Source organism: Ovis aries, chromosome 12 (assembly GCF_016772045.2).
Source record: "Ovis aries strain OAR_USU_Benz2616 breed Rambouillet chromosome 12, ARS-UI_Ramb_v3.0, whole genome shotgun sequence".
In the NCBI taxonomy this organism is placed as follows: Eukaryota; Metazoa; Chordata; class Mammalia; order Artiodactyla; family Bovidae; genus Ovis; species Ovis aries.
In genome coordinates this window covers 26,227,331-26,253,520 of record NC_056065.1, presented here as the reverse complement: position 1 = coordinate 26,253,520, position 26,190 = coordinate 26,227,331, and the positions used below count along the sequence as shown (strand labels likewise).

The 26,190-nt window shown below is 50.4% G+C and overlaps 1 protein-coding gene across 5 annotated transcripts in view; it reads left to right on the top strand.

Annotated features, from left to right (window-relative positions):
• Positions 1-26,190, top strand: part of CAPN8 (calpain 8) — a 108,058-nt gene that overhangs the window by 33,767 nt on the left and 48,101 nt on the right. For all 5 annotated transcript variants that reach the window (XR_006061450.1, XM_060396341.1, XM_060396342.1 and 2 more), the window contains exons 3-11: positions 7,872-7,990; positions 8,505-8,638; positions 9,682-9,850; positions 10,837-10,920; positions 12,549-12,634; positions 14,995-15,069; positions 15,800-15,960; positions 18,958-19,133; positions 23,326-23,337. Coding sequence is in view for 4 of the 5 variants with exons in the window: in XM_060396341.1 (XP_060252324.1) it covers positions 7,872-7,990; positions 8,505-8,638; positions 9,682-9,850; positions 10,837-10,920; positions 12,549-12,634; positions 14,995-15,069; positions 15,800-15,960; positions 18,958-19,133; positions 23,326-23,337 (1,016 nt within the window). In the remaining variant the exon portion in view is untranslated. The remainder of the gene's footprint in view (positions 1-7,871; positions 7,991-8,504; positions 8,639-9,681; positions 9,851-10,836; positions 10,921-12,548; positions 12,635-14,994; positions 15,070-15,799; positions 15,961-18,957; positions 19,134-23,325; positions 23,338-26,190) is intronic.

Here is a 26,190-nt window from a genome sequence, read left to right as displayed (position 1 = left end):
GTGCACCACCAGACCAGCCTGGGCAGGCACTGCTCCAGGGAGGGAGTGATGTGGCTTGGGGGAGCAGGGAGAGGTTGACAGTAATGTCAGAGTAAACAGGACCCCTGAGGATGTGCCAAAAGACCCTTGCAGAGCTGGAGCCGACTCTCCTGGGCTGGCAGGCATCTGTGCTTCTGGGCCAACCCTGAAGAGAGGGCAGAAGGGTCATCTGGGATGGAGGCTGGCCACCGAGGCTGCAGAGAGGGGGTGAGCGGACCCAGTGGCACTTACGTCATGCAAGTTCAGGAATGTCTAACTTTGCCTTGACCTGCAACGGTGAAGGCTGGCATCTGTATGATTTGCAGAAAAGATGAATGGTAGAATGATATAGCTCAGGAGGTCTGCAAGAGGTCAAACGGTCACTCTTCCAAATCCAGGTTGAGGGGCCTAAGTCTAATCATGCTACACCTGGGATCCTGAGATGAGCGAATGCTGGAAGCGGGCTAAGATGACACCCTACTCTGGCTTGTGTGCCGACCTTGAGGAGCAAGTCAGAGCTTTCCTTTGGTTGCTAACAATTTTCTTTAGCAAAGACAGGTGTGAAAGAAGGAAGAGGGAAGCAAAAAGTGGCTTCCAGAAGACTCTAGGAGTAATGGACTAAGGAAACATTGTTATCATCCTCATCAGTGACCTTTTCATACTGAGCCATTGTTGAGAATTGGAGACATATGCAAAGCCATTTTGTCCAGTCTTTTCCAACAGACTTCCCTCACCCCCCGATTTTGCTGTGGATGTTCTGGCTCATGAGGTCTTAATGGGGGTGGGAGATGATCCTCCATCCCCTATCCCAGGGCATGTTGGCAGTGTCTGGAGACGTTTTTGGTCGTCATGCTGGGAGGCAGGTAGTCCTGGCACCTGGTGGACAGAGCCCAGAGGTGCTGTTGAACATCTACAGAGCACAGGATGGCCGGCAACACAGAGCCATCCAGCCAAGTGTCAGCTAGAGAGACCTGCTCTGGCTGGATATACTATGTTATGGGAGATTTTTTAAATTAATATTTTTCCTTTTAAAACAATTTAAAGTTGATTTGTAATGTTGCGTTAGTTTCAGTTGTACAACAAAGTGATTCTGTTTGAAGAATCACAAATAATATATATGTATCCTTTTTCAGATTCTTTTCCATTAGGTTGTTAGGTTCCATCATGATATAGTTCTCTGTGCTTCCATTATGTCCTTGTTGTTTATTTTATACATGATAGTGTATATCTATTAATCCCAAACTTATAGGAGCTTTATTAACTAGGATGCTGTGCTGTGCTTAGCCACTCATGTCTGACTCTTTTTGCAACCCCGTGGACTGTAGCCCACCAGGGTCCTCTGTTCAAGGGGATTCTCCAGGCAAGAATACTGGAGTGGGTTGCCATGCTCTCTTCCAGGGGATCTTCCCAACCCAGGGATTGAACCCAAGTCTCCTGCACTGCAGGTGGATTCTGTACCATCTGAGCCATCAGGGAAGCCCAAGTATACTGGATTGGGCAACCTATCCTTTCTCCAGGGGATCTTCCTGACCCAGGAATTGAACTGGGGTCTCCTGCATTGTGAGCAGATTCTTTCCCAGCTGAGCTACCAGGAAAGCCCCTATTAACTAGGATAGTAACTCTAAATTCTCAGTCTGATTCTGGTCTTATGCAGCATGAATGTATGCTGTATTATTTTCCCGGTTCAAGATCTCAACTGCTAAATGGGCTAAGTTATGAGACTTTCTTGCTCGTAATTAAGGTATGAGTTTTCAGATCAGGTCGGCCAGTTTCCTACTGGAATGATTTCACTCACTGAAGCATTTTATGCTGAGGTCTACGAAGACATGCGCTCACTGCCTGCCTCCAGTCAGCTTTTGGTCTAGCCAGAGAGCTGGGAATTGTCAACAAAGCGAGAATGGCCACAAGCACGTGTGTATGTGTTTGAGTTCATCCAAGAAGGCAGGAGTTGGATGCAGAGGGCTGGGAAAGGCCTGTCCACCCATGGGAGGGAGGGGAGGAGAGAGGCATCAGCGATTGCTTGGAGCTGATGGGCAGAGTGAAAACAGCCACCCGAGTGTGAACCCCTGCAGCCATCTTACAGGGAGGAGCGGACGCAGGAAGCCTCAGCTGTGGCAAAACAGTAACCAAAACAGGTTTTTAGGAAGCAAGCACACAGCGGCACGTCAGAGTCTCTGCGTTACATTCAGATATGCAATCGTCACGCAGTCTGTATCCTCCTCGCTTCTCTCAGCTTGCTGGGGAGCCCCAGTTTCCACTGACCGTGAGTGGGAGGGACCCAGCAACTGACCAATAAAAGGTATTTCTGCCTCGGCCTGTTTCGGGTTCTTGTCCCTTTTGGGTAAATGCTCCTCCTTCAGCCTCTCTATTTGGGTGATTTTTTTTTTTTTTGCTTCTTCAGGGCTGGCCCCTCTCCAGCCTCCCCAGGATGGCGCCTGCATGGAAGGAAAGGCCAAATGTCCTCCAGGCTATTTGAGGGGAGTGGCTGGCTCTTGTGTCCCCCTGGTTTCGTGGAGCTGGGAATGGTGTGCGGTGTGCGGTCTGTGCTGCTGGTGCTGTTGGGGTCCAGTGGACCTTCTTCCCTGGCTGACCTAGGCTTGCCTCAGTATGCTGGCACACCTCCATGGCCTTGAGCCAGGCGGTCACCCATGGCCTCTGTGGTGGGATTGTCCTGCCTTCTCTTCCCTGCCCTTAGCCCTGATGGCAGAGGAAGACTTGAGGGTGCTCTTTTTTTTTTTTAAGCATATTAGTATTTTTATTTATTTGGCTGCAGTAGCTATTAGTTGCGACATGCAAACTCTTAGTTGTGACATGTGGGATCTGGTTCCCTGACCAGCAGTCAAACCCTGGCCCCCTGCACTGGGCGCGTCGAGTCTCAGCTGCTGCAGCGCCAGGAAGTCCCTAGAGGGCGCTCTTTACCACCTTCTCGCATCTCCCCGCGCAGCGCCCCCACCCCGCCAAACCCCGTGCTCCCCGTGGTGCCATTTTTATTCTGCTCCCCGTGTCCTCGGTGGGAAGCTGGGCATAAATCCTCTCTGCTCTGGCTTCCTCTTTAAAACTCTCTGTGGTTTTGCTATTGTTGCTGCTCCGGCTATTGGTCAACCTCCCGGTGGAAGAGGAATGATGACAGGGGTTCCAATGTCTGACCTTTTCTCTCTTTTTTTCTCTTCCTCTCTCCTCCCGGTAGCCCAGAAGCATCTCCGCTTCTTCCCTTGATGCTTGAAAAATTCGTTTAGACTATAGCCCCAGTTCTTGATACCTAGGGCTTATCCTAACACTGGGTGTTTAGATCATCAAGCTTTGATGGTAACATGTAAATGGAATTTTTGAATTTGGAGTTTTTCGTTTGTTTGTTTTTAACAAAGCCTGACCCTGAATTATTATTTCCTCAGTGGCTTAAAACATGTTTTTCACAAAAGCAGGGCAGCAGCTCCATTATAATGACTGGGATCTACCTGCTGTTTACTAGAGCCCTGAGGCCTGCTGATGCGATGAGTGGGAAGTTTGAGTGGAGTAAAAAAATAAGTCAGCTTATTATTTTAATAAATATTAAACCCATTAAATATCTAACCTGAAGAAGGAGTGGGAAGAGCAAAGCTCAGGTGGTTCCAGACTTCCCACGAGGATAGGGGTACAGGAGCCATTCTCTAGCCTCCTGGTCGGTGACTCTAACCGCGACCTGCCCTCGTTGGAGGGTGGTTGGGGAGGAGGGCCTTGACCATCATGATTCTTTCCCAGTTTTTTCTGTCATCTTTTTCACCACTAAACTTAGATCCAAAAGCCGCTCGGTCGCTTTTGGATATTAACATTGCGCTCAAAGATCAAGCTGTGTGTCCACGGAGAAGTCGATGTATATGTGCAGGTGTCCAGGCAGATCCCCAGACACATCTCTGAAATGTTTTGAGCGACAGCATAAACGTCCATCCTCCCAAGAGGGTTCTGGGAAGAGGAACGCGCTCATCTGGATCCGTGCCTTAGAGAAAGCATCTTTGTGATGATTGTGCATCACATCTTACGGAGCCCCTGGCAGGCATCCCAGAGCCCGGGTACCCGCTGCACCTCCTCACAGCTCTGTGCTGGCTGCGAGAGCCAGGCAGACCCGGGGAAATGTCAGGAATGAGGCAAATTAAGAACAAATTAAACTCTCCTCCAGCTGGGCAGCCCCTTTGATGTCAGCAGCTGAGGGACACTTTGTGTCCTTGCGGTGAATTGTAGCGTCTAAGGAGTACGCTGGTTGGGCTGTTGGAAGCAGCCCGTCTGGCAGCAAGAGCATTGGTATCAGAAGAGAACCAAGGTGGCAACTGTCGTGAAGGGAGGTGTGCTCGGATCTCTGAGAGGCCGCCAGCCTCAGGGAGGGTTGTGGACCAGCCACTGCCCACTCCCAGAGGCCTGCGCCTCTGCGGTGGCCTTCCCTCGTCTCCTTTTGCCCTCTAGCTCTAGAGGCCGAGGCCCCTGATACTGGCGGAGCTGCCTCTTGTCACGTTCAGGGCATGTCCTCCTTGGGCTCCACCTCTCCACACACCGGGGATGTTCAGGTGCAGACATGAGAGGTGCTGTTGGGAATTTGCACAAGAACAAACATATGAATCATTGATCCATTTGGTCATGTATGTGGGGCTAAGTCACTTCAGCTGTGTCTGCCTCTGCGACCCTCTGGACTCCTCTGTCCCCGGGATTCTGCAGGCAAGAATACTGGAGCGGGTTGCCATTTCCTTCTCCAGGGGCTCTTCCCCCACCCAGGGATTGAATCTGCGTCTCTTATGTCTCCGGCATTGGCAGGTGCGTTCTTTCCCACTAGCACTACCTTCACATATTTACAAATTTTTTAAAACTCTTAAACATTTTTTAAGTTATAGTTGATTCACAACTTTTGTGTATAGCAAAATTATTTGGTTATACATATATAAATTCTTTCTCATGTTCTTTTCTACTGTGGTTCATTACAAGGTATTGAAAATAGCTCCCTCTGCTATGGTAGGACCTTGTTTATCTGTTTAATTTAGTAGTTTATATCTGCTAATCCCCAAAGTTTCATTTATCCTTCCCCATCCCCCTTTGGTAACCATTAGTTGTTTACCGTGTCTATGAGTCTGTTTCTGCTTCGTATATAAGCTCATGTGTATCATATTTTAGATTCCACGTATAAGTGAAATCATGTGATACTTGTCTTTCTCTTGCAAACATTTATTTTTATTCATTAAACATTCATTAAGTCCCTGCTATGTGTTGGCTACCTGCTGGGTTGCCAAGATGAAGGGATCCATGTGCCTGTTCTGCAGGAAGAGATTGCAGAGGACTGGGCGGGGGAGGGGGTGGGGACGACGGTGGGGAAGCCAGTCTCATTCAAGAGGCCCAGAAAGGTGCTGGGGGCTCTGGGGATGGAGCACATGGGGCACCGAGGTGGGTCAGGAATTGGACGGGGAAGAGCTTGTGCACCGAGAAGTACTGGACTGGCCAAAAAGTTAGTTCAGGTTTTTCCTTAACAGCGTACAGAATAATCCGAACGAACCTTTTTGGCCAACCTGATATAAACAAGGTCTTTGGGAAACACAAAGGAAAATAGGTGACCTGCGCCTGGAGGATGAGAAGCATCAGGGAAGGCTTCATGGAGGAGGAGAAAGGGGATGGTCTTAGAGCAGGGACTCTACAAGCCGGGTGGATGGGTGAGTGAAAACGTGAGCTGGGAAAGACCAGGGCATGGTGTTTATACAGATCCGAGTTCATCTGGAGACCGGACTCACGGTGGGAGGACAGTGGGAGGCAGGCAGGGGAAGTAGGAAGGAGGCATGTCGTGAAGGGTCTCGATGCTCCATTAGTTTTTATCTTGCTCTTGAGAAGTGGAGGAAGTCGAAGATTTCTGAGCAGAGGAATAAGATGGTCACATGTTAACAGGAAGAAGGCTGGCATGAGAGAAGGGAATATGTTATTTTATCCACTCTTTGGAAGTTGTCTTTGAACGAGGCGCTGGCCTCCTTGAGTCTTCTTTAATGAGAAGCTGCAGTCCCACGCCTGCTGTACCAATTTTTATCTCCTCCAGCTACTGGGTTTGGTCCCACCTGGAGGCCCTGCTGCCGTAAGGAGGAGGGCATTTGTCAGTGAGAGTGGGAGGCAGGGAGTAGGCTGACTTCTGGGTCAGAAAAGCTCTTCAAAAAATAACTGTGTGTGAGAGAGGGAGAGAGAGAAAATACATGAGCCTGATTGGGTGAAGGCAGAGGGAAAGGAATTACTATGGGACCAAACCAGAAACCTTTTTGTTGAGAGAGATGAGGGCAGGTAGACCAAAAGGCTTGCTGGGATGACCTGTGATGGAGCTGTTCTGAGCAGGTGACGGATGCTCGGAGGTGGGTTCTGGGACCACCATTCACTTACTGCCTGCTTAGGTAGCCTGCATCTGAGAGAAGCTTGGTGTGTTCATCTTGGACTATGTATGCAACCTGGTCCACAGCACTGAAAGAAAACAGAGAGTTGGACAAGGTCCTCAGAGGAGGGTGAAGGGACTTCTTCTGAAGATAACCTCAGGATGTTCAGATTTTGTTTCTGTGGACAAGGTGAAGGCTGTGACACACAGGCTGGGTTTTGGAGCCATTTGAGTGGGACAGGAATGGGACAAACTTGTCACCAAACCCTAGACTCCTAGAAGTAGGGCTCTGGAATGAAACGGGGAGGAGGCAGCTGTTGGACATAGGATGGACTCATTCGTTCATGCAACAAGCAGCACACACGGGACACTGAGATCTCAGGGACTGGTGTAGAATAAGCAGGCAGATGGATGTGACATAGGTCTACATCAATTCCAGGATGCGAGATCCACCCCAGGATGCTAACAGGATGCTAAGGTCAGTAAGGGGTGTCTGGGGCCTGTGCTTCACCTTTGGAGTCAACACCGTGGGGGATTAAGATGCCCTCCATGGAGGCAGCGCTCAGGGGCTTGGGCCTGGGGGTGCCCTGACTGGCACAGAAAGCATTTTTCTGTTTTCTTTTGCATTTACTTGGATCTCCAAAGTGACCAGCGCTGAGCCCTATCATTTTTAACCTCTCAATTTTTATTTGTTGTGCGTAAAAGTATGATAATTTCATGCTAATTAATATCTCAGGAGTGTTATAAGCAAGAGATCAAGCCTGTCATGGTGAGCTCTGAAACGTAAAAGGGCAGACACTCTTCCAACAGACATGAAGAGGCAACTCTGTTACCCAAGGCCAAGGAGCAAGGAACACACACATACACCCCTGCGCTCACCACATCGCCTCAGTGTTTGCCCCAACCAAACGTTTTCTCTTTTTAATATGTATTTATTTGGCTATGTCGGGTCTTGGTTGCAGCATGTGGGATCACATGGGATTTTCATTGCATCACATGGATTTTTCGTTGCAGAGCACAGACTCTCTACTTGTGGCACGTGAGCTCGGTAGTGGTGGCATGTGGGCCTAGTTGCTCCGAGGCATTTGGGATCTTAGTTCCCTGACCAGGGATCAAACTCACATCCTCTGCATTGCAAAGCAGATTCTTAACCACTGGACCACCAGGGAAGTCCCCAGATGTTTTCTTAACGTTGCTGTTAAGGAATCAAAGAGGCTGATTTTTGCTTCTTTTCTGTTTTCTACTCCACTCTTGAGTGCTTAGGACATGTGAAATGGTCTGTGTGTGTGTGTGTGTGTGTGTGTGAGGTGGTGAGGGGAGGCGCTAAGAACTTCCAAGAAGGCTGTGGGACCTTCACACACTGAGGAAGAGAGTCCGACTATCTGACCTAGAAGGGAGTCACATGACTCTGGACTGAATGGGCCAGTGAATCAAAGAAAGCAGCGAGCCTGCAGGCCCGGCCTGACCAGTGTGTATTGCCCTTGACCCGGCACAGGTGACTGCTGGCTGCTGGCGGCCATTGCCTCCCTCACCTTGAACCGAGAGCTGCTGTACCGCGTGGTTCCTAGGGACCAGAGCTTCCAGGAGAACTATGCAGGAATCTTTCATTTTCAGGTATCCCGCCTAACTCTCAGCAATGACCCTACTTTCCATAGTCTGGGGACCCACTCCAAGAATCGGAAATCTGGGCTTGGGGCCCAGTAGCCTAGGTTCTAACAATCCCTCCAGGGCATTCTGATGAGTCCTTGAGTTTGAGAACCATTGCTTTGACGTGTTCATCCAATCACCCACACGCCTATCCCCTTCCGTCTCCTCCAGGCCACATGGCCTTGAGGAAAGCACTTGGAGTGAGGGTCAGGAGATGTGGGCTTGAGTCACCCACTGCTGCCACAGCGTGGTGCAGGTCCTCTTATTCACAAAGTCGGCCTCTGAACTTGTTTTCCGCTTTCACTGGCGTCTCCCGTGGGCATGGTCAAATAAGACAGATCCTGCTCTTAAATGACAGATCCAGTTCATTAAAAGGCTGGAGCATTGACCAGCTCAGAGGCTCCTTCCGAGGTCCCCTGAGGACGCTGATTCTGCCTGGCGGCTCATCCCTGTAAGCGGATGCTGTATTTCCCTCCCCCAGTTCTGGCAGTATGGAGAGTGGGTGGAGGTGGTCGTGGACGACAGGCTCCCCACCAAGGATGGAAAGCTGCTCTTCCTGCATTCCGAAGAAGGCAGTGAATTCTGGAGCGCGCTGCTGGAGAAGGCCTATGCCAAGTAAGTGGTGCAGGTAGGAGCTGGGAGACCACGCAGAGCTGGGGGAGCTTGCCCCCCCCCCCGACTCTGGGTGCCCTGACCAAGTCTTTCCCAGCACCCAGAACCCACATGTACAGTATCCTCAATAACTGAGAGAAACAGAAATTTGGGCTAGGAGTTCAAAGCTCAGCTCTGTCCCACATGAATGTGTGAATTGGGATGCTGGCTTTGTCTTCTTAAAGCCTTCAGGTCAGTTCTTAGGTCAATGTGAGTTCTTTAAAGAGTAATGAAGAAGAATAAAGCAAATATGCTTAGATATCAGACTCACCAAAGTCTCTACACTTTGTTTGGGAGTCAGTCTTCTTCCCTGGCATTCAATGTTCAAAGCCTTCTTTGGGGTTCTTTTAATTCATTTTATTGATGAATAAAATGCAACCCCTATTCCTTCCCAGCCCTATTCCCAAAGCAAGCCCCAAAGGAGGCCTCTCAGCCTTGAGGGAGGGTCCCCTTCATCCTTACTCATGCCCTCAACTCCCCCAAAACCCAAGATGTCAATGTCAGCTCTGGAATGATTACACTTTGCTTTTTATTTTTATGTATTATTTTTTGGCTGTGCTGGGTCTTCATTGCTGCATTCAAGCTTTCTCTAGTTGCAGTGAGTAAAGTATCTATTTGCAGTGATTGGGCTTCTCTTTGGGGTGGCTTCTCTTGCTGTGGAGCACGGGCTATAGGCATGAAGGCTTCAATAGTGTCCTGTAAACCTGTGTCCCCTGCATTGGCAGGCGGATTCATAACCACTGGACCCCACCAGGGAAGTCCTGCACTTTGCTTTTTGAAAGAGCACTTGCCTTTGTGAGAGGTGTTCTGAGATCCATTCCTGGCAGAGTGCTGAGCTGGCCTTGTGAAACTGTGCCTAAACCCCTCCTTGGCCCACAGACAAAACTAACTAAGGCCCTCCTGTGCCCTCCAGGGCGCACCACATCCTAGCAGTGCCCCTGCCCCATCCCATGTGCCCCCCTTGCTAACGGCTGTGGATGATACCCGTGTTCTTTCTTGTCCAACAGGCTCAACGGTTCTTACGAGGCTCTCACTGGAGGGTCCACGGTAGAGGGGTTTGAGGATTTCACAGGTGGGATCTCTGAGTTTTATAACCTGAAGAAGCCACCGGCCGGTCTGTTCCAGATCATCCGGAAGGCCCTCCGCTCGGGGTCTCTGCTGGCCTGCTCCATTGACGTGAGCTGGGATGGCTTCTCTTTGCTTCTCCTCTCTGTGTGTGGTAGGGAAGGGACCAGATCGGGGGCTCAAGGCTGGGAAGGCTTTGGGCCAGAGTCTGGGGCTTACGGGGTAAGTCCCATGATAATATTGGTCCCTAGCTGGTGGGAGCTGGTGGCAAGACCTAATTAATGGATAGGAACCAGAGTTTGGTCTCATACACTCAGAAATTTTAAGAGCCCTAAGTGTCAAGCCCCTTTAGTTCTGCAGGAATTGCCCTAAGAATGCAGTCTTGACCCCTTGATCCTGGGCCTTACCTTTGCTACCCCCTTTTGGGATTTTGGAAATATAGCGATCAACAATATATGACGGGGGCTTGGAGCTCACTGAAGAAAAGGAAAGAGGTTTTGAACTAGGGGTGAGGCTCTGTCTGGGGGATGGCGGTATGCGATTCCAAGGTGGCCTGGACACCAGAGCCTGGATGCCACCAGCCCCTCCACCTGCTCTTTCTCTCCTTACCTGGTGGTCTCACACATATGAATGACCAGGCAGGAACAACCTCCCTTTCTCCTCTCTATAAAAATCCCAGCAGGATATGTGTGTTTTTTTTGTAGAGAAGTGCTGTGGACCCTGGGGAGGGTATGGGACTATTGAGGAGGGACTCTAGGGACCCCCGTTGGTGAACGGGGACCAGTCCAGAGGGGTTGTCATGGTTAGTCTTCTGCAGGCAGTTGTGGGATCCCTGTTGGGGAATAAATGACTTCCCAGCTTCCTATGTCATTTTAAAGGCTTTTAAGTCATTTTCCAGGAGTGCCAGGCAGGCCTGATCAAAGAGGAGGGGATGGAGAGAGCTCTGTTTACCTGGGGCTAATTGCTCTGCCTGCATATATCCCCAGTCGCACTGTGACCCTCTGGCTGTGTAGCATGTGCTTAGAAAGCCTTGTAGGACTGGTCCCAAGAAGGTCAGGGTCAGTCACTCTGAGTGGACTTCGTTATTCTCAATTCAGGTCTCCAGTGCAGCCGAAACGGAAGCCATCACCAGCCAGAAGCTGGTTAAGGGTCATGCATACTCTGTCACTGGAGTCGAAGAGGTAAAATTGGGCAGGGATAGATGGGTAGGGTAATGCATGATGGAATTACCGTAAATCCCTGGCATCCTAGAGAGAAAGAGAGGGGATCGCCACCTAGTGCTTCCCAGCCCTGCTGGGGTGCAACCTCTTTGGTTGCACAGAGCCCCTGACACCCTCCTGCTCATTACAAGGACCCTTCTTCCTCTTACCCACTCAGAGATGGATTATGTAACCTCTCTGAGCCACAGCTTTATGGGTTCTAACTAAATGCAGGCTCTCCTCTGAGATGTGGCCAAAAAGAGACAGAAGGTTTTGGAGGAAAGTTGTAGAAATTGTCAGTTAGATCCACACTCTTTCTAGGAGGTATGTTTGTACAGGTAAAGCACTGGAAACCCATAGGATTCTCAAGGCAAAAAAGGCAGCAATACCTGCCCCAGCTTTCAAGGTGGGGGGTGTGATAGTGAGAGGAACGCAGATACTCCTTACTCTCCAACCCAAGGAGAAAGCATGGGCTAAGCTTTTCATTATTTTTATTTACTATAGTCTGCCTACTTCCAAAAAGGATGTGCAGTGGTTTGCAATGAAAAGCACAGACTCAATGAAACCATACAACAAAGGCAAAATACAGAAGACAGTCCAAGCTAAAGACAGTGCGCCAGTGGAGAAATTGATTTTGCTTTGGGTTTCCTGAGGGCTAAGGCAAAAAGGGAAATGCAATGGTGTCTTAGTTTTTGTTATATATTAAAAAGGCCTTAATGTTCACTGTGTGTATTTGTGTTTCACAAATACGCTCCTTAATGAAGTCAATTCCCAAACTTGAATTCAGCATGTACGTGTAAACACTGGGTTGAAGCCATGATGGAGGATATGAAGGAAGGTCAGATACTGAAGACTGAATAGTTCATTGTGTTTGTGTATGTGAGCAAATACACAAATGGGGTTCCATAGAGAGTAGGGGAAGGTGGATGAATGTATGGGCTTTCAGACAGGCTGCCTGGGTGCCTGTCCTCCACCTACTACTTACTAACTAGGTAATCTTGGATAATTCAACCCGTCTGTCTAGGTTTCAGAAGTGTTTTTTTTTTTTAATTTTTATTGGAATATATTTTATTTACAATGTTGTATTAGTTTCAGGTGTACAACAAAGTGAATCCGTTATCCATGTACATATATCCACTCTGTCTCAGAGTTTTGAGGGAGATTAAAATGAAGATAATAATAGCACCCAGCTTATAGGATGGTTGTGAAGTTTAAAGGAGGTGATAAGGCATCTGAAAGGCCCAGCTTGGTGCCCAGGTCATAGCACCAGCTCATGAAATGCTAACTGCTCTGCTCTTAGTATTTGTTGGGGGCATTTATTATCAATGGGTCTCATATGTTAAGAACTGAGTCAGTCAACTATAAAATTTTAAGTCAAGTTAAAGCCGACAGATGCTTGTTTTTTTTTTTTTTTTTTTTAATGCTAGACTCACTATTTATTCAACCAGATTGTGAAAAACAGAGCTAAGGCCTGAAAAAATGTGTGAGAAGAAGACGTGTTTAGGGGCCTTTGAGGAATTGAATGCAAGTCCACGCAGGTGCAGACAAGAATGCAGGGCGGCAGGGGTGGGTGTGGAGATTCAGTTGCCTTTGTGTGTGGGCCCTTGCAGGTGGATTTCCGGGGCTGTCCAGAGAGGCTGATCAGACTGCGGAACCCGTGGGGTGAAGTGGAGTGGAAGGGGGCCTGGAGCGACGAGTAGGTTCTCCCTTCCCTCCCTGCCTGTGCCCACCTCCCTCTGCGGGGAAGGCATCAGGCAAAACGCGCGCAGTGATTCTGAGACCCCCCAGGGCAGTGCGCTCGCGGCGCTTCCTGTCCGCAAACCACACAGCCTGTTTAGAAAAGAACGTTAGACGGTTCCAGGTGGGGAAAAGCCAAACAAAACCCACTCAGCAGTAGCCTTTGATTCCTTGCTCTGCTCTGGCATTTGCAAGTTTGGCAGCTCAGTGGAATTTTACTTAGCGCCCGAGGGTTCGCTTGTTTTCTGTGTACCACGGTGGCCATCCAAAGGTGAGACCCATCACTCTCGATCGAATTCTTTCCACTTCGCAAAGTCTGGTTACTCTGACAAAGGCCAAACCCCTCAGCACGAGGAAGAAACGCGCTTAGAAAGAGGAACTGAATCTTAGAGGCGGCACTGGCCACTGCAGGCAGGAGGATGAACGGGACCGGGGCCCGCTCGCTGAGAGCTCATTTCTGGCGGGTACTGATCTCTGCGGACAAAGCCGTTACTGACTCGAGGGACCCGGGCCTCTCAGAGATGGTGCCTGAACCCAGACCTTCCGTGGTGTCCAGGAACAGCTGTGTTCTGGAACCAGTGCCACCGTGGTGCGGGAAGATGGAGAGAGCATGGTCTGGTTTCCGCCCTAGTTAGCGCTGCTGGCACGGGGGAGGCAGGTTGGCGCCGCTGGGGGTGGATGAGCACTCACCAGTGTCCTGGATGAAGAGCCGCCAGAAATGGGAATGGTCATAAAAACACCCTCCCCAAAAAGCACATCCTTAAGCCTCATATGTACCCTATGTTCTGTCTGTACTGCATGAGGCCACCAGGGCTTTGGAAGGGAACTTTATTACTTTTATGAACGAATCACACGTCATTACTGCTCTTAACTGCAGTCCTTTCCTTAGGTTTGTGTCCCGAAGAAACACACATACCCAGGGCCACAGATGGCCTCCTGTATGAAAGACTTGTCATTCTACTGCCTGTGATGGAGCAAAACCCAAAACCTTAGTTCCACCAACTGCCCCAAAGCGTGTCATGGCTGAATGAAATCAAAACCCTGAGTTTTGGCCATTTTAAGCAGCAGCTGTTTCCCAAGCTGTTGACAGGGTGTATGGGACTTTATCTCCTTTCCATGATGCCGCTCGGTCTATAACAGGCTGGGACAGGTCCAGGGGTTCGAGGTGATGACTGGCGGGCCCCACCATCTGGAGACGCAGCCTAGGGTGTTTATATATGGATGTTGTAGGGGAGGGTGCTGCAGCTCTTTGAGACGCCCCCTAGCCTCAGCCCAATGCCTTTAAATTAAAAAAAAAATTTTTTTTCCAGTTAGTTTCAAGAAACCAACTGGGATATTTAGGTCAGATCTCAAATTCTCCAACTTGTCTCCTAATCTTTGTTTATGACAAGCACATTCTGAGCTTTGGTTCTGATTCAGTGACTGTTTCCATGAATTACAGAGGCCCTGAGAGCCCCCCTGGAGGGAGAGGCTGGGCTTAGTCCTGGTGTTCATGCAGCCAAGGGGAGGTCTTCACGTTTTGCCGAAAGCATTCAGAGAAGGGATTTTTTTTTTTTTTTTAAAGATGGATCTCGATGCTGCTTAGTTATTTAGACACTGCATACATATTTCAGGGAAACCTCACTTCTTAAAGGTCAGGTAGCTGGAGATGGCATTTGAACAAAGTATGTGGGTATTGCCATGGAAAGGCTGCCAGCAGGGGGCCTCGCGGGGTGCCATTACTCCAGGGAAACTGTCACAGAACTGGGTGTGATTGGCAGGCTCGGGAAGGGGACTACGTTTATGTGTCTGAGATGCTTAGCCCCTCTCACGGTATCTTCACCTCAGACAAGCCAGAAGAATGTCTTCCCAGCTGAGAAGAGGAGGAGGGGGCCTTTCTCTGCTGGCCATTCTCACAGCTCTCCCCCGGGACTTGCCCAGGCCTGTGATCCAGGGCCTGGGGGGCTGAATGAGACGTGAACGTAGAACTTGGCTGGAGAGTGAAATTAGAGCAAAGCCGTGGCCCAGGCTTCCTCCTGCTGCATGTCTGGGCTCGCCCTGCTCGTGTGCCTGTGGAGTCCCGTCCCTTCCCCAGCCGCACCCCCTACCGTCTCATACCCTCCCCACCTCAGTCATTTCAGTATCCCCCACGTCTGGGGCTGGTGGCGGGGCTGGGAGGTGTTTCAGTATCCCCCACGTCTGGGGCTGGTGGCGGGGCTGGGAGCTGGGGAGGGTCGGAAGCTGAGAGCTGCAGTAAACAGCTTGCTCTGCAGCAAGCTCTTCAAGAACCATCACCTCTGCTTCCTTAAAAAAACAACAACTTGATTCTTTCTTTCCCAGTGCACCGGAGTGGAATTACATAGCCCCCAGGCAGAAAGAACAGCTGGGCAAGAAAGCCGAGGATGGAGAGTTTTGGTGAGAGGGTCTGCAGGAGCGCTGTCCTCTTGGCTGTGGGTTCCTTCCTGGTTTGCACATGGGCAGTTCTCTCCAGGTGTTCCAGGAAGTCAAGGTGGTTTCCGGCCAGGGGGCTTCTTTCTTCTTCCCCTTTTACTCCAGTAAAAGGTAGAAACCAAGATATCTGGACCTCAACATGGATTAGCTATGAACCTGACTTTCTCAGTTTCTGTATATTTTCAAAGTCCAAGGTTTAGATTAGCATCAAAATACGATAACTTCCTTCACTCCCTAAGGAAGATAATACGGACACGGTGAGACTGTGTGGCTTAGGGACCATCTCTAGGCTGGACACCAATCAGAGTTAACCAGTCACCTTGAGGTGGTGACCTGGTTCATTTTACTTCCCAGGGTCTCTGCAGTTTACGGTTCAGTCTCTTTGGTGGTTGGTTGGATGTATGAGGGGAGCGTTTTAAGAATAGAGGTGCAAGCAATAGTGAGGAAGTTGCCAATACTGTACACTTTCTTCACTGCTGTTAAAATACCATTGTTTGACTGGTAAATTATAAGTCATTTAAAAAGAAAGTGAGACATTTAGCCAATGATCACTGCGTATTTGTACAGTGGGGTGTAGGAAAGAGTTAGTTGGCCCGTGGCCTCTGTTCTGTCCTGTGCCCACTGGGCCACACTTTCCACCACCTTTCCAGCCCATCTCTCTTGACCAAGAGCTCACTGATCCCTTTGCCCCCAGGATGTCTTTTTCGGATTTCTTGAGGCAGTTCTCTCGGCTGGAGATCTGCAACCTGTCCCTGGACTCATTGAGCAGTGAGGAGGTGCACAAGTGGAGCCTGGTGCTGTTCAATGGGCGCTGGACTCGGGGCTCCACGGCTGGAGGCTGCCAGAACTACCCAGGTGAGATGGGGGGGAGGAGGGTAATGCTGTGTCCACCTCGTCTTCTGTATTGTCCTCCCTGGGCTGGACATCCTTATCCGTTAATCTTTGCACTCTGTCCTCTGGCTCCTGACACCACGTGGTGGCCCAGCCTCTTTCTGGGGCTTGGAGGCCAAGGCAGCAGGGGTGGGTGGTGACTCTGCAGCCCCTCACCTGCGGCTTGATCTCAGCATCTCTGCGTGTTCAGACTTTCTGCCCCTTGCCCCCAAAGGCTATTCTTCTTTGTACTAACCATGCACTTGGCATCCTTCACCAAGGTCTCTTGTTCTTCTCTGGGGCTTCCTCCGTCTCCACCTGGCCCAGCTGGCTGGCACTGGCCCACTGCGCCCTGGGACAGGTGCAGCGTCACTGTGTCGGGAGACCGCATCCGAGTGGCTGTTCTGCTTTGTTGTACCTGAGTTGGAGGTGGCGGGGCCTGACAGCCTGATCAGGGGTGGTCACACGCAGGGCGTGGGAGTGGCCACTCTCTGCTCCCCCTGGGAGTCATCGGAGCACCCTCCCTGGTGGGGAGAGTCTGGTGCAAACCACTGCTGCTGTGCTAACCTGGGCCCTCGTCCTTAAAGGTGGGAAGCCTTCCCGTTGGCAGGAGATCACTAATATCTACACATACAGGCTCCTCCTAGGTCGAATCACCTGAGGCAGCAGCAGAGGAAGAAACTCCGAAAAACAGCCCCACATCTCTCAGGAGAAATGAAAGAGAGCAAAACCCGCCCTCTCCACTTCCCACCTCCCCAGGCTCCATGCTCCCTCTCCTAGTTTGATGTTGACATTGTTGATGGACATGTAAGCGCTGGGCTTCGTTCTCAAGACAGAGCTCAGTGCGGGCCTGTGCTCAGGGTGTGGAAGCAGCATTAGAACAAAGTCCCACGTGGGTGGAATCCTGGGGCTTGACTGGGTCTCTGGTTCTTTGTCCCCCTCCAACCTAAGCTCCCATTTCTGATGGCCGAGATGAACACTGAGCAGAGATGGAGGAGGGAGTTCCTTTCATGCTACAGTTGCTCAGATGCTCAGTCTAACGGCTCTGGGACCCTGGGAGGGTCATTTCCCTGTTCTAAGCTTCAATTTCCCAATAGTCAAAGTGGAGGGATAATACTAGCTTTTGGAAGTGCTTTGTAAACGGTGTAGTGTTATACAAATGGGATGTATTATTTTTATGACCCATTCTCTTCTTCGAGCTCCGTTAAGGAGTAAACAAAAATATGTAGGGATTGCAGTGATGTTGCATTTGGGAGAAATTAAAATATGCTCACCATTAGCAAGCTCTTAGAAAATGTGTTGGAAATTTGCATGGATCGTTTTTGGGAGCTTGGCACTGTAGGGGGTGCCTAAGGTATCTGTATGCATGAAATCGCGACCCCATCTGTGCCGCCAGCTAGCTGTCGAGAAGAGATGGATGGTTCCTGCCCTTTGGTAATGATGTAAGTACAGAAGATTGCAGAATTGTCTCTGGCTCCTCTGGAGTCGCAGATATTTGGCTTTAAAATCTACACATTTGTGTCCTAAAAAAAAAAAAAATTGAAAGTGGAGGTTCTGGGAAGGTGGGATTGTAATTTTATTGTTAAGAAAGTATAATAACCAGTGGCTGTTGGTCATTTGTGACAGCCTTGTTATTTCATCAAGTTGGACCCTTATTTAGAGGATCCCTTCTTCTCCTACTACTCCCTGCCCCCTGCCCCCTGCCCCCTGCCCCGCCTGCCCCCAGGCACATCATTATTGACATTGTTGAGGCCCTGGCATGGAGATGGCCCATCAAGCCCGTCTTCCTCAATTATGTTCTGCTACTCGAGTCTGACATAGAATTGCTGTCTGCCCCTGGGTGACCCATTTGCCCTCTCTGTGCCTTACCGTGTACAGTCGCTATTTGGAGAGTTTTTTTTTTAAAGATTATATTTGAAATGAAGCAGTCTTTTAAAATATCCACAGGTGGTGTGGCAGACATGCTTCTTAATTGCCAGTTAGGCTTCCCAGGTGGTGCTAGTGGTAAAGAGCCCGCCTGCCAATGCAGGAGACATAAGACACTTAGGTTCCATCTCTGGGTCAGGAAGATCCCCCGCAGGAGAGCATGGCAACCCTCTTCAGTATTCCTGCCTGGAGAATCCCATGGACAGAGGAGCTTGGTGGGCTATGCTCCATGGGGCCACAAAGAGCTGGAGACTACTGAAGTGACTTGAAGTGCTAGTCAGTCTGTCGTGTCCAACTCTTTGCGACGCCATGAACTATAGCCCACTGGGTTCCTCCATCCATGGGATTCCCCGACAAGAACATTGGAGTGGGTTGCCACTTCCTTCTCCACTGTACCCTTGAGGGGGTGTATCTCATCACTGGCTGCAATGCCGAATCATCTAGAGAGGCCTCGGGGCCTCTGGACAGAGGATCTGTAACCAGGGCTGTTTCAGGCTGTGATCTGAAGCAGGGGCCCATCAGATGGGGCTTCCTGGGGGCAAGAGTGGTCATCTTTACAGCCTGTCAGGAGAGGCCCCCTTGGTTCCTAGTCTTCACTGGACTTTTCTCATCTGAGCTGGAGACCTGCTTGTTCCCCAGACACCTCCTTTCTCCAGGAGTTGGGCTCATCTTCACAGGCCAGGAGCTGGGAACAAGGAGATGTTAACCATTTCCCCAGGAAGACGTGGCCTTTCCCAGAGGGACCTCGTGTAGCCCTGGGGCCTCGGGACCTTGAATATCCCAGTCAAGCATATCAGGGCCCTTGGTTGATGAAATGGACAAGTGCAGAGTTTGCACATGCTGGGGGTGTGTGTGTGCTGGTATGTGGGCAGGGTAGGGAGATAGGAGGAAATGCCGACGACCTTGGGAAGCAGTCTTGCTGAGGCCCGCTTACCTGGCACAGTTTGGCCAGAGTTATGCTTTCTGGGGATGATCACAGTTCCTCCCTTTCATTCTGTTCTTCCTGATCTCCTCACCTGCCTTGTGGGGAACCACCATCTCCTGGGTGACTTCCAGCCACTTACTGGACCAATCCCCAGTTCAAAATCCATTTGGACGAAGTGGACGATCACCAGGAGGAGAGCGTCAGTGAACCCTGCTGCACGGTACTGCTGGGGCTGATGCAGAAGAATCGCCGGCGACAGAAGAGGATGGGACAGGGCATGCTCAGCATCGGCTATGCTGTCTACAAGGTACTCCGCAGCTGGAGTCAGCCATCATGGCACACCTAATGTCTTTGGTCGGAATATTTTGGCCAGCAATTGAAGTGCATCTTTCTTTTTGTTTGGCTGTTCCTAATCAAGCTTTTTCCTTGCTCCCCTAAAATGCTTCTCTCAATGGCCTTACTGAGGCCCGAATTTCACAATTAGAGATTCATTCTTTTGGCTTAAATCTCTATAATTAACATCGAGATGTGTAATTCATTAAACTTTTCCCTGTCATTGCCTGTTCAGTGTAAACATACTTATTAGACTCTTTCCAGGTATAGGCTTCTCAGGGGACAGGAGCCAAGAAGGTGACACAGGAGTTTGAGGACACCACAGAGCAGGGACAGGGAAGCTGGTTATGGAAGCCAAAGACAAACACCCTCCTCTTGGGGTAACCCCAAGACACTTGTTGGGACACACCAGGCTGGGATAAAAGGAGCCACAGGTCATTTTCAGTTCTGGTATCTCTGGACTGAAGGTCATAGCTGGCTCTTGGCCCAGGCTGCAGTGCCTGGCTTAATACCCCAATTTGCCCCGGTAACCACCTCAGTATAGATTTCACAGCCTCACAGATACGTTCGAGCAAGACCTGTGGGTCTTGATAAGCCTAGCCAGGATCAAATTGGAATCCACTTTTTAATACAGGCAAAGACTTTCTATAATGAATTCTGGAGGAATTGGTGGTGGTTGTTTTTATAGATTTTTGTTAAAAATGAATTTCTTGGGAAAAATACAATTCTAATCAGAAGGACCAAGAGCTGGCTAGAGGCCCAACACCTCAGTATAAATTACTACATGAAAAAGAAGTATTATAATAAGAAACCAGTAAGGAAATTGTGACTGTTAAACTCATACAGCTTCCAGCCCCTTTCTTTCTCTTATTTAAGAACTTAGGGCTTTAGAGTTTGGGGTGTGTGTGTGTGTGTGTATTTTGTGTTGAAGAAATGGGGAATTGAAAAATAATTGCTGTTTGATGGCTGGAGAAAAGAATTTCAAATAAATAAGCTCCAGTTCTATTCCAGCTTAGCCCTTCCACCTCCACCTAGAATGTAAGTAGCACTCAACCAGATTCTTTTTTTATAGAAAGTGAACATGTTAGTCACACGGTCATGTCCGACTCTTTGTGATCCCATGGACTGTAGCCTGCCAGGTTCCTCTGTCCATGGAATTCTTCAGGCAAGAATACTGGAGAGGGTTGCCATTCCCTTCTCCAGGGGATCTTCCTGACCCAGGGATCGAACCCAGGTTCCACACATTGCAGGCAGATTCTTTATCAAAACTGAGGAAGCACTTAGCCCGTGCATATCAATTCAACCCATCTTTAGTGTGTATCCACCAGGTCCCTTGCTGAAGGCTGAGATGCAGAGGAATAGCACAAGGTTATTGCCCTCAAGGGGAAAACCACACACACACACACACACACACACACACACACACACACACACCGCTGACTGTGGGGTGGTCAGATCTGCTGTGATGAGGACCCACACTGTGGGCTGAGGCCTCCTCAGAGAGGGACAGCTTCGTGGAGAAGACTTTGATCAGGGCATCAAAAAGTGAGCTGGATTTCAAAGATGAATGAGGGAGAACTTTCCAGCCACAGGGGGACAGCATGTGCTTCTTGACAGCAGGAGAGAAAGCGACAGTTTTGGAGAGCGAGCAGTAGGCAGGTATGGCCAAAGGGTGGGCTGCAACAGGGACTGTGGCCACCAGCTTTCATCCACAGGCTCTACCTTCTATAACAGGATCAGAAAAGCTTTCTTTCTTTGGAACATGAGCTAACACCCGGAAATAGCTTTGTGGGCATGGCATTTGCTCTCATAAATAATATATACAGCATGTCAGTTTTTCAGACATCAGTTTATAGCTGCTTTTAAAATAACGCCATGTATGTGATCCGTGGACCTGCTTATAGCCAGAGGCTTCTAATCTAGAGCATGACATCTGTGAACACAAACTTTAGGGTTAGGATGAGGGCATGTGCAGCACTGTAGGGATGTCTGAGGGTGGAGGCAGTGTCTGGGCTTGTTCAAAGGACCTGGTGTTGGACAGAGGGAGTGCAGGGGTTGGAGGGGGTACTGTTCTCTGACCCTTGGAACTGCCTCCTCTGGCTTTGAAAGTATTAGCCGCTGAGTCATGTCCAACTCTTTGCGACCCCATGGACTGTAGCCCACCAGGCTCCTCTGTCCGTGGGATTCTCCAGGCAAGAAGACTGGAGTGGGTTGCCATTTCCTTCTCCAGGTGATCTTCCCAATGCAGGAATTGAACCCCTATCTCTTATGTCTCCTGCATTGGCAGGTGGGTTCTTTACTGCTAGCACCACCTGGGAAGCAACACCTGCCCCCCCCCCCCCCGCCCCTCCGCCTTTCTGGCTTTAACTGTCTGTAAACTGGAGTCTGGCTTGAGGTTGGGAACTTGACACTGATTGAGAAGCAGCCAGAAAGCCCTGAAGGCTAAAGAGCCCTGCTTGTCTGGCCTCCATTCTCTCCCCTGTTATCTTCCTGTGGTGACAACAGGCTCCTGCCAGGCAGGCCTGTCATTTGCATTCAGGATCCTACATTTCAAAGGTGACTGTCCCCTTCCATCCATCACTGGGCGAGGCTGGCCTTGTCTTCTGCCTGGATGCTGCCTGGCTCCGTTCCTGTCCAGGGACTCTTGGCTGTGGTTTCAGAGCATATTGCCCGAGGTGGTGGGCAGGTTAAATGGAAAGACCTCTGAGGTGGTTAAGGGAGTCTCTGCTGAGCGGGTGGTGAAGGCGGTTAGACAGGTACTAGGAGGCAGTCCCCTGAGGACCTTTGCTCTCCCGGACAGCCAGGGCCTCTGCATGGGGGATCTCAGCTTTAGTCGCAAAGTCAGAGGAGTGCCAGTGGCCCCAGACTTTTCCACCTCTGCTGCCAGTTATAAACGGGGGCTCCAGAGTGAGGATGCCAGCTGATCCAGATTTCCTTTTTTTCCTTCAGTGTTGGCAGTTGCCCACAGACCTAAGCCACAAACAATGCCCTTCCGGCTCTTCTGGTCTAAACAGCCTGTGTGGCAGGGGCCAAGTTGGGGGTTGAACCTTTTCTCTATCTGGGCACGTGGGGCTTCCCACTCTGCATTCAAGATCTCTTGTGGGCATCACAGTTTCCAGCTGCAAATAACAGACCCAGCTAGACTAGGGGCTTCCCTGGTGGCTCAGCTGGTAAAGAAACCGCCTGCAATGCGGGAGACCTGGGTTTGACCCCTGGGTTGGGAAGATCCCCTGGAGGAGGGATAGGCTACCCACTCCAGTATTCTTGGGCTTCCCTCGTGGCTCAGATGGTAAAGAATCCACCCGCAATTCAGGACGCCTGGGTTCAATCTCTGGGTTGGGAAGATCCCCTGGAGGAAGGCATGGCAACCCACTCCAGTATTCTTTCCTGGAGAATCCCTATGGACAGGGGAGTCTGGTGGGCTACAGTCTATGGGGTCGGAAAGAGTTGGTCACGGCTGAGTGATTAAGCATGCACACAGACTAGTGAAAAGGAATCTACCAGCTCATGTAAACAAACCCAGAGAACGACAGGAATGCTTGGGACAGGGGACTTGCCTGCTTTCAGGACCCTTTATCTCCACATCTGCCCTCTGGTGTCAGTGCTATCCTCCCAGACTCGCTTTCTGCACAATCTCACTAATGTCGTCCACTTAAAGAAGAACCCTCTTCCCTTAGTTCCAATTCGAAAATCATAGAGAAGTCTCTGATGGACTCGACTTGGGTCACATGCCTCTTCCTGGACCAATCTCTGTAGTGAATGGTGATTAAATTATGTCTTGACTTGAGTGACACCCTCTTCCGGACAAGTCCTTGATCTGGAGGCCAGGTCTGTAGGCCTGTAAGATGTTAGTTCTCATGTAAACCCCAAGGCTATTACTCTTAAAACATTTGGGATCCTGGTAGATTACGCAACTAGAAAATTAAGTAGAACTCTTTTTTCCCCTTTCTTTCAGATTTCTAGGGCTCACTAGTCTACAGATGGTCTTGCTCTTCACCAATGACTTTCCAGGTTCAGAAATGCTGATGAGTCTCTCACTTTAGCACAGGCCTCCTCCCAGTGGCCCAGGACTGCACAGTCTGCGCTACATGTGGGGAGGGACGAAACACCACAAGGGGAGGGGCGAGGCACCCTTGGGTGACCTGTTCTTTTCTCCTTTCCTGTAGATACCCAAAGAGGTATGTTCATGCTGATGGAGATGTCCCCTCTTTGGTAAGGAAGAGCTGGGCAGCCTCTACAGATGGGCACCTGGCGACATCAGCTTCCTCTGATGGAAGCTGGCTCTCCCACAGACCAACTCTACAGGATCTGGTGAGCTGGTAACCTTGAGACCTGGTAAAGATACTTGGGACCCACCCACCAAGAAGGGCACAGTGGTAACCCTTGCCCCATGTGTGCCTGGTGCTCTGATCCAAACAAGATGACTGTAGCTCACTCAGGCTCCTGTTTATCTAGCTAACAGGAATAAATGCCCTCATGTCTGATAAGAAAAGGAAGCACCAGTTTTATCTTTTTGGCTCCTGGCTGTTCCCGTGCTCCGCAGTGATTTACAGCTGGGTTTGAGAGAAACATCATCAAGGTCTTCCTTACCTCTGGGGTTTCCTGCTGCTGTCCCAGACCTCAGCCAGCAATGCCAGTGGCCTCATGGGCAGGGGCTGGTAGGGCACACTTATAAGAGTGTCTTGTCCACGCAGCTGGTACCCAGTCAGGCCCCAGCTCATCCCAACCTGGCAGGCCTCCCCTCGGCTGCACGCTGGGGACACCAGGCAACTCTTAGACATCTCATGCCCTGAGCAATTGTAGCAGAACCTCTGTGGTGATTCCAATGTGCAGCTGAGGTTAGGAAATGCTTCTGTCTGGAGTTCCCCCAGCCAGAGTCTGTTATTCTAGTTATGTAGAAGTACATTTGCCCTGCTGTGCTTACCCCAACCCCCCGGGTTCTCAACCTTGGCCACCTGGTAGCATGTGCCAGTGAAGCCCAAGTTCACAGGCTCCAGCCCATGCCTTGTTCCAAAGGTGCTGACCACTAATATACCCTGCCCGTTGACTCCCAGATGCATATTATTGGTTATGACGGCAACAGAAAAGGGGGTATGAAAAGGGGGTATGGATGATTCAAGGCAAGCCCTTGTCACCACTCAAAAGTAATTAAACAGACTTGTGTTAAGTCTGATGGGTGGTGATTCCCATCAGAAATGGCTGGATCCTGGGAGAGGCTCCTCTGCACGCCTGGAGGAGCCTCTACCTGCAGACTTTCCCTGTGCCCTCTGAGTGACTCTGTGGATCCCGTGATCCCCAAGTGGTGTGGAATCTCTGGTCAGTGGTTCCGAACCACTGCTCAGAAGCCCCTGGGGGTTTGTGAAAGCATTAGCCCACTGCCCCCCACCCCAGAATCTCTGAGTCTGTAGGTCTGGTATGGGGCTCAAGAACTTGCGTTTCCAGCGAGTCCCCCAGGGCTGCTCATGCTGGTCCTGGGCCCACACACTGGTGGCTGGGCCAGGCCACAGGGAGGTGCGAGAGCCGGAAGCCTGGAGCACGTGCGTGTGGAGTCTCCAGTAAGACAGAGGGGTGCCAGCTCCTTCATCTGTGTTCTCCGTCTCTCACTCTGGCCTCCCGAATGAGGCTTCTGTAATCTGTCGCAGCCCTCGGTTCTTACTAGAACTCGATTTGCCTTTCTCCCAACACAACCCCGACCCCCACTCCTACGTTACTGGTACCTCCCCCTGCTGATTGCTGTCATCAGGGACGGCAAGAATGACATTTATCCCAGTAATGCTTAGACTTGGCTAAGACCTTGCTGGCATGCCCCCAGAGTATACAAATGTTCAGGGAGGGATCCCAAGGCTGTGGCTGCCCTTGCACCCAGGTCATCAGGTGCTCACTGGTGGGTCCTGTGGGGTCCTGACCAGGGCAGTGGGGGCTGGTGGCCCTGTCTTCCTCCCCTGTTTAGCAGACCTGGGATCTAAAGAGGCTCTGGTGACCATGAGTGGACACTGGACTCTGGGGTAGGCAATCCAGCTCCAGGTCACACAGAAGTCACTGCCCTTGTAGCTTACCAGCACCTGCCCTCTGCCACAGGTATCTTGATGAAGATTGATCATAAAATACAGTGCTAAGGGGAGGCTTAATTACAGCAATCATAACATGGGCACCTATGTTTTCGAAGCACTCTGCAGCCACTAATTAGCTGGTGTCATCACTCCTCGCCTCCGCCTCCCTCCAACAAACAAGTGGGTTATGGGAGCATCTTTTCCCTCAGATGAGAGCCAAGGCACCAAGGGAGGTCTGGCTGTGGCCGCCTCCTCTGTCTGCCTCCCTGACTGTCCAGCCTAATGCCCTGGTTACCTGGCAGGGCAATTTCCCCAGCCAGATAAAGATGAACAGGCCCTTCTGGCTGCTGATGCTTGAGAACTGGGATTTCAGCCACAGGCCTGTACTGGGTAGCTCAGAGCCACTCCCCAGGTATAGATGCAGAGAAAGAGTCTGTTGGGTTCAATGAGGGGTGATTCACAAGGACAAATATCCAGAGAGAAGCCAAGCACACAATGGAGACCCTGTTGACCAACCTTTACTTAGCTGGGAAGAGGGCAAGGGGTCTGGCCGAGGTTGTGTAGTCAAGGTCAGTGCCTCGACTGGGGGCCGGGCACCCAGAAGGTGTTCAGAATGCACCTGCTGCTGGACACAGGGTGGGTTTGCAGAGTCCAAGGGCTGTGGATTCTGTCAGTCAGTCAGTTCAGTCGCTCAGTCGTGTCCGACTCTGAGACCCCGCAAAGAGTGAACCGCAGCACGCCAGGCCTCCCTGTCCATCACCAAGTCCCAGAGTTTACTCAGACTCATCTCCATTGAGTCGGTGATGCCATCCAACCATCTCATTCTCTGTCGTCTGCGTCTCCTCCTGCCCTCAATCTTTCCCAGCATCAGGGTCTTTTCCAATGAGTCAGCTCTTCGCATCAGGTGGCCAAAGTATTGGAGTTTCAGCTTCAACATCGGTCCTTCCAATGAACACCCGGGATTCTTAGCCCAGGGTTTAA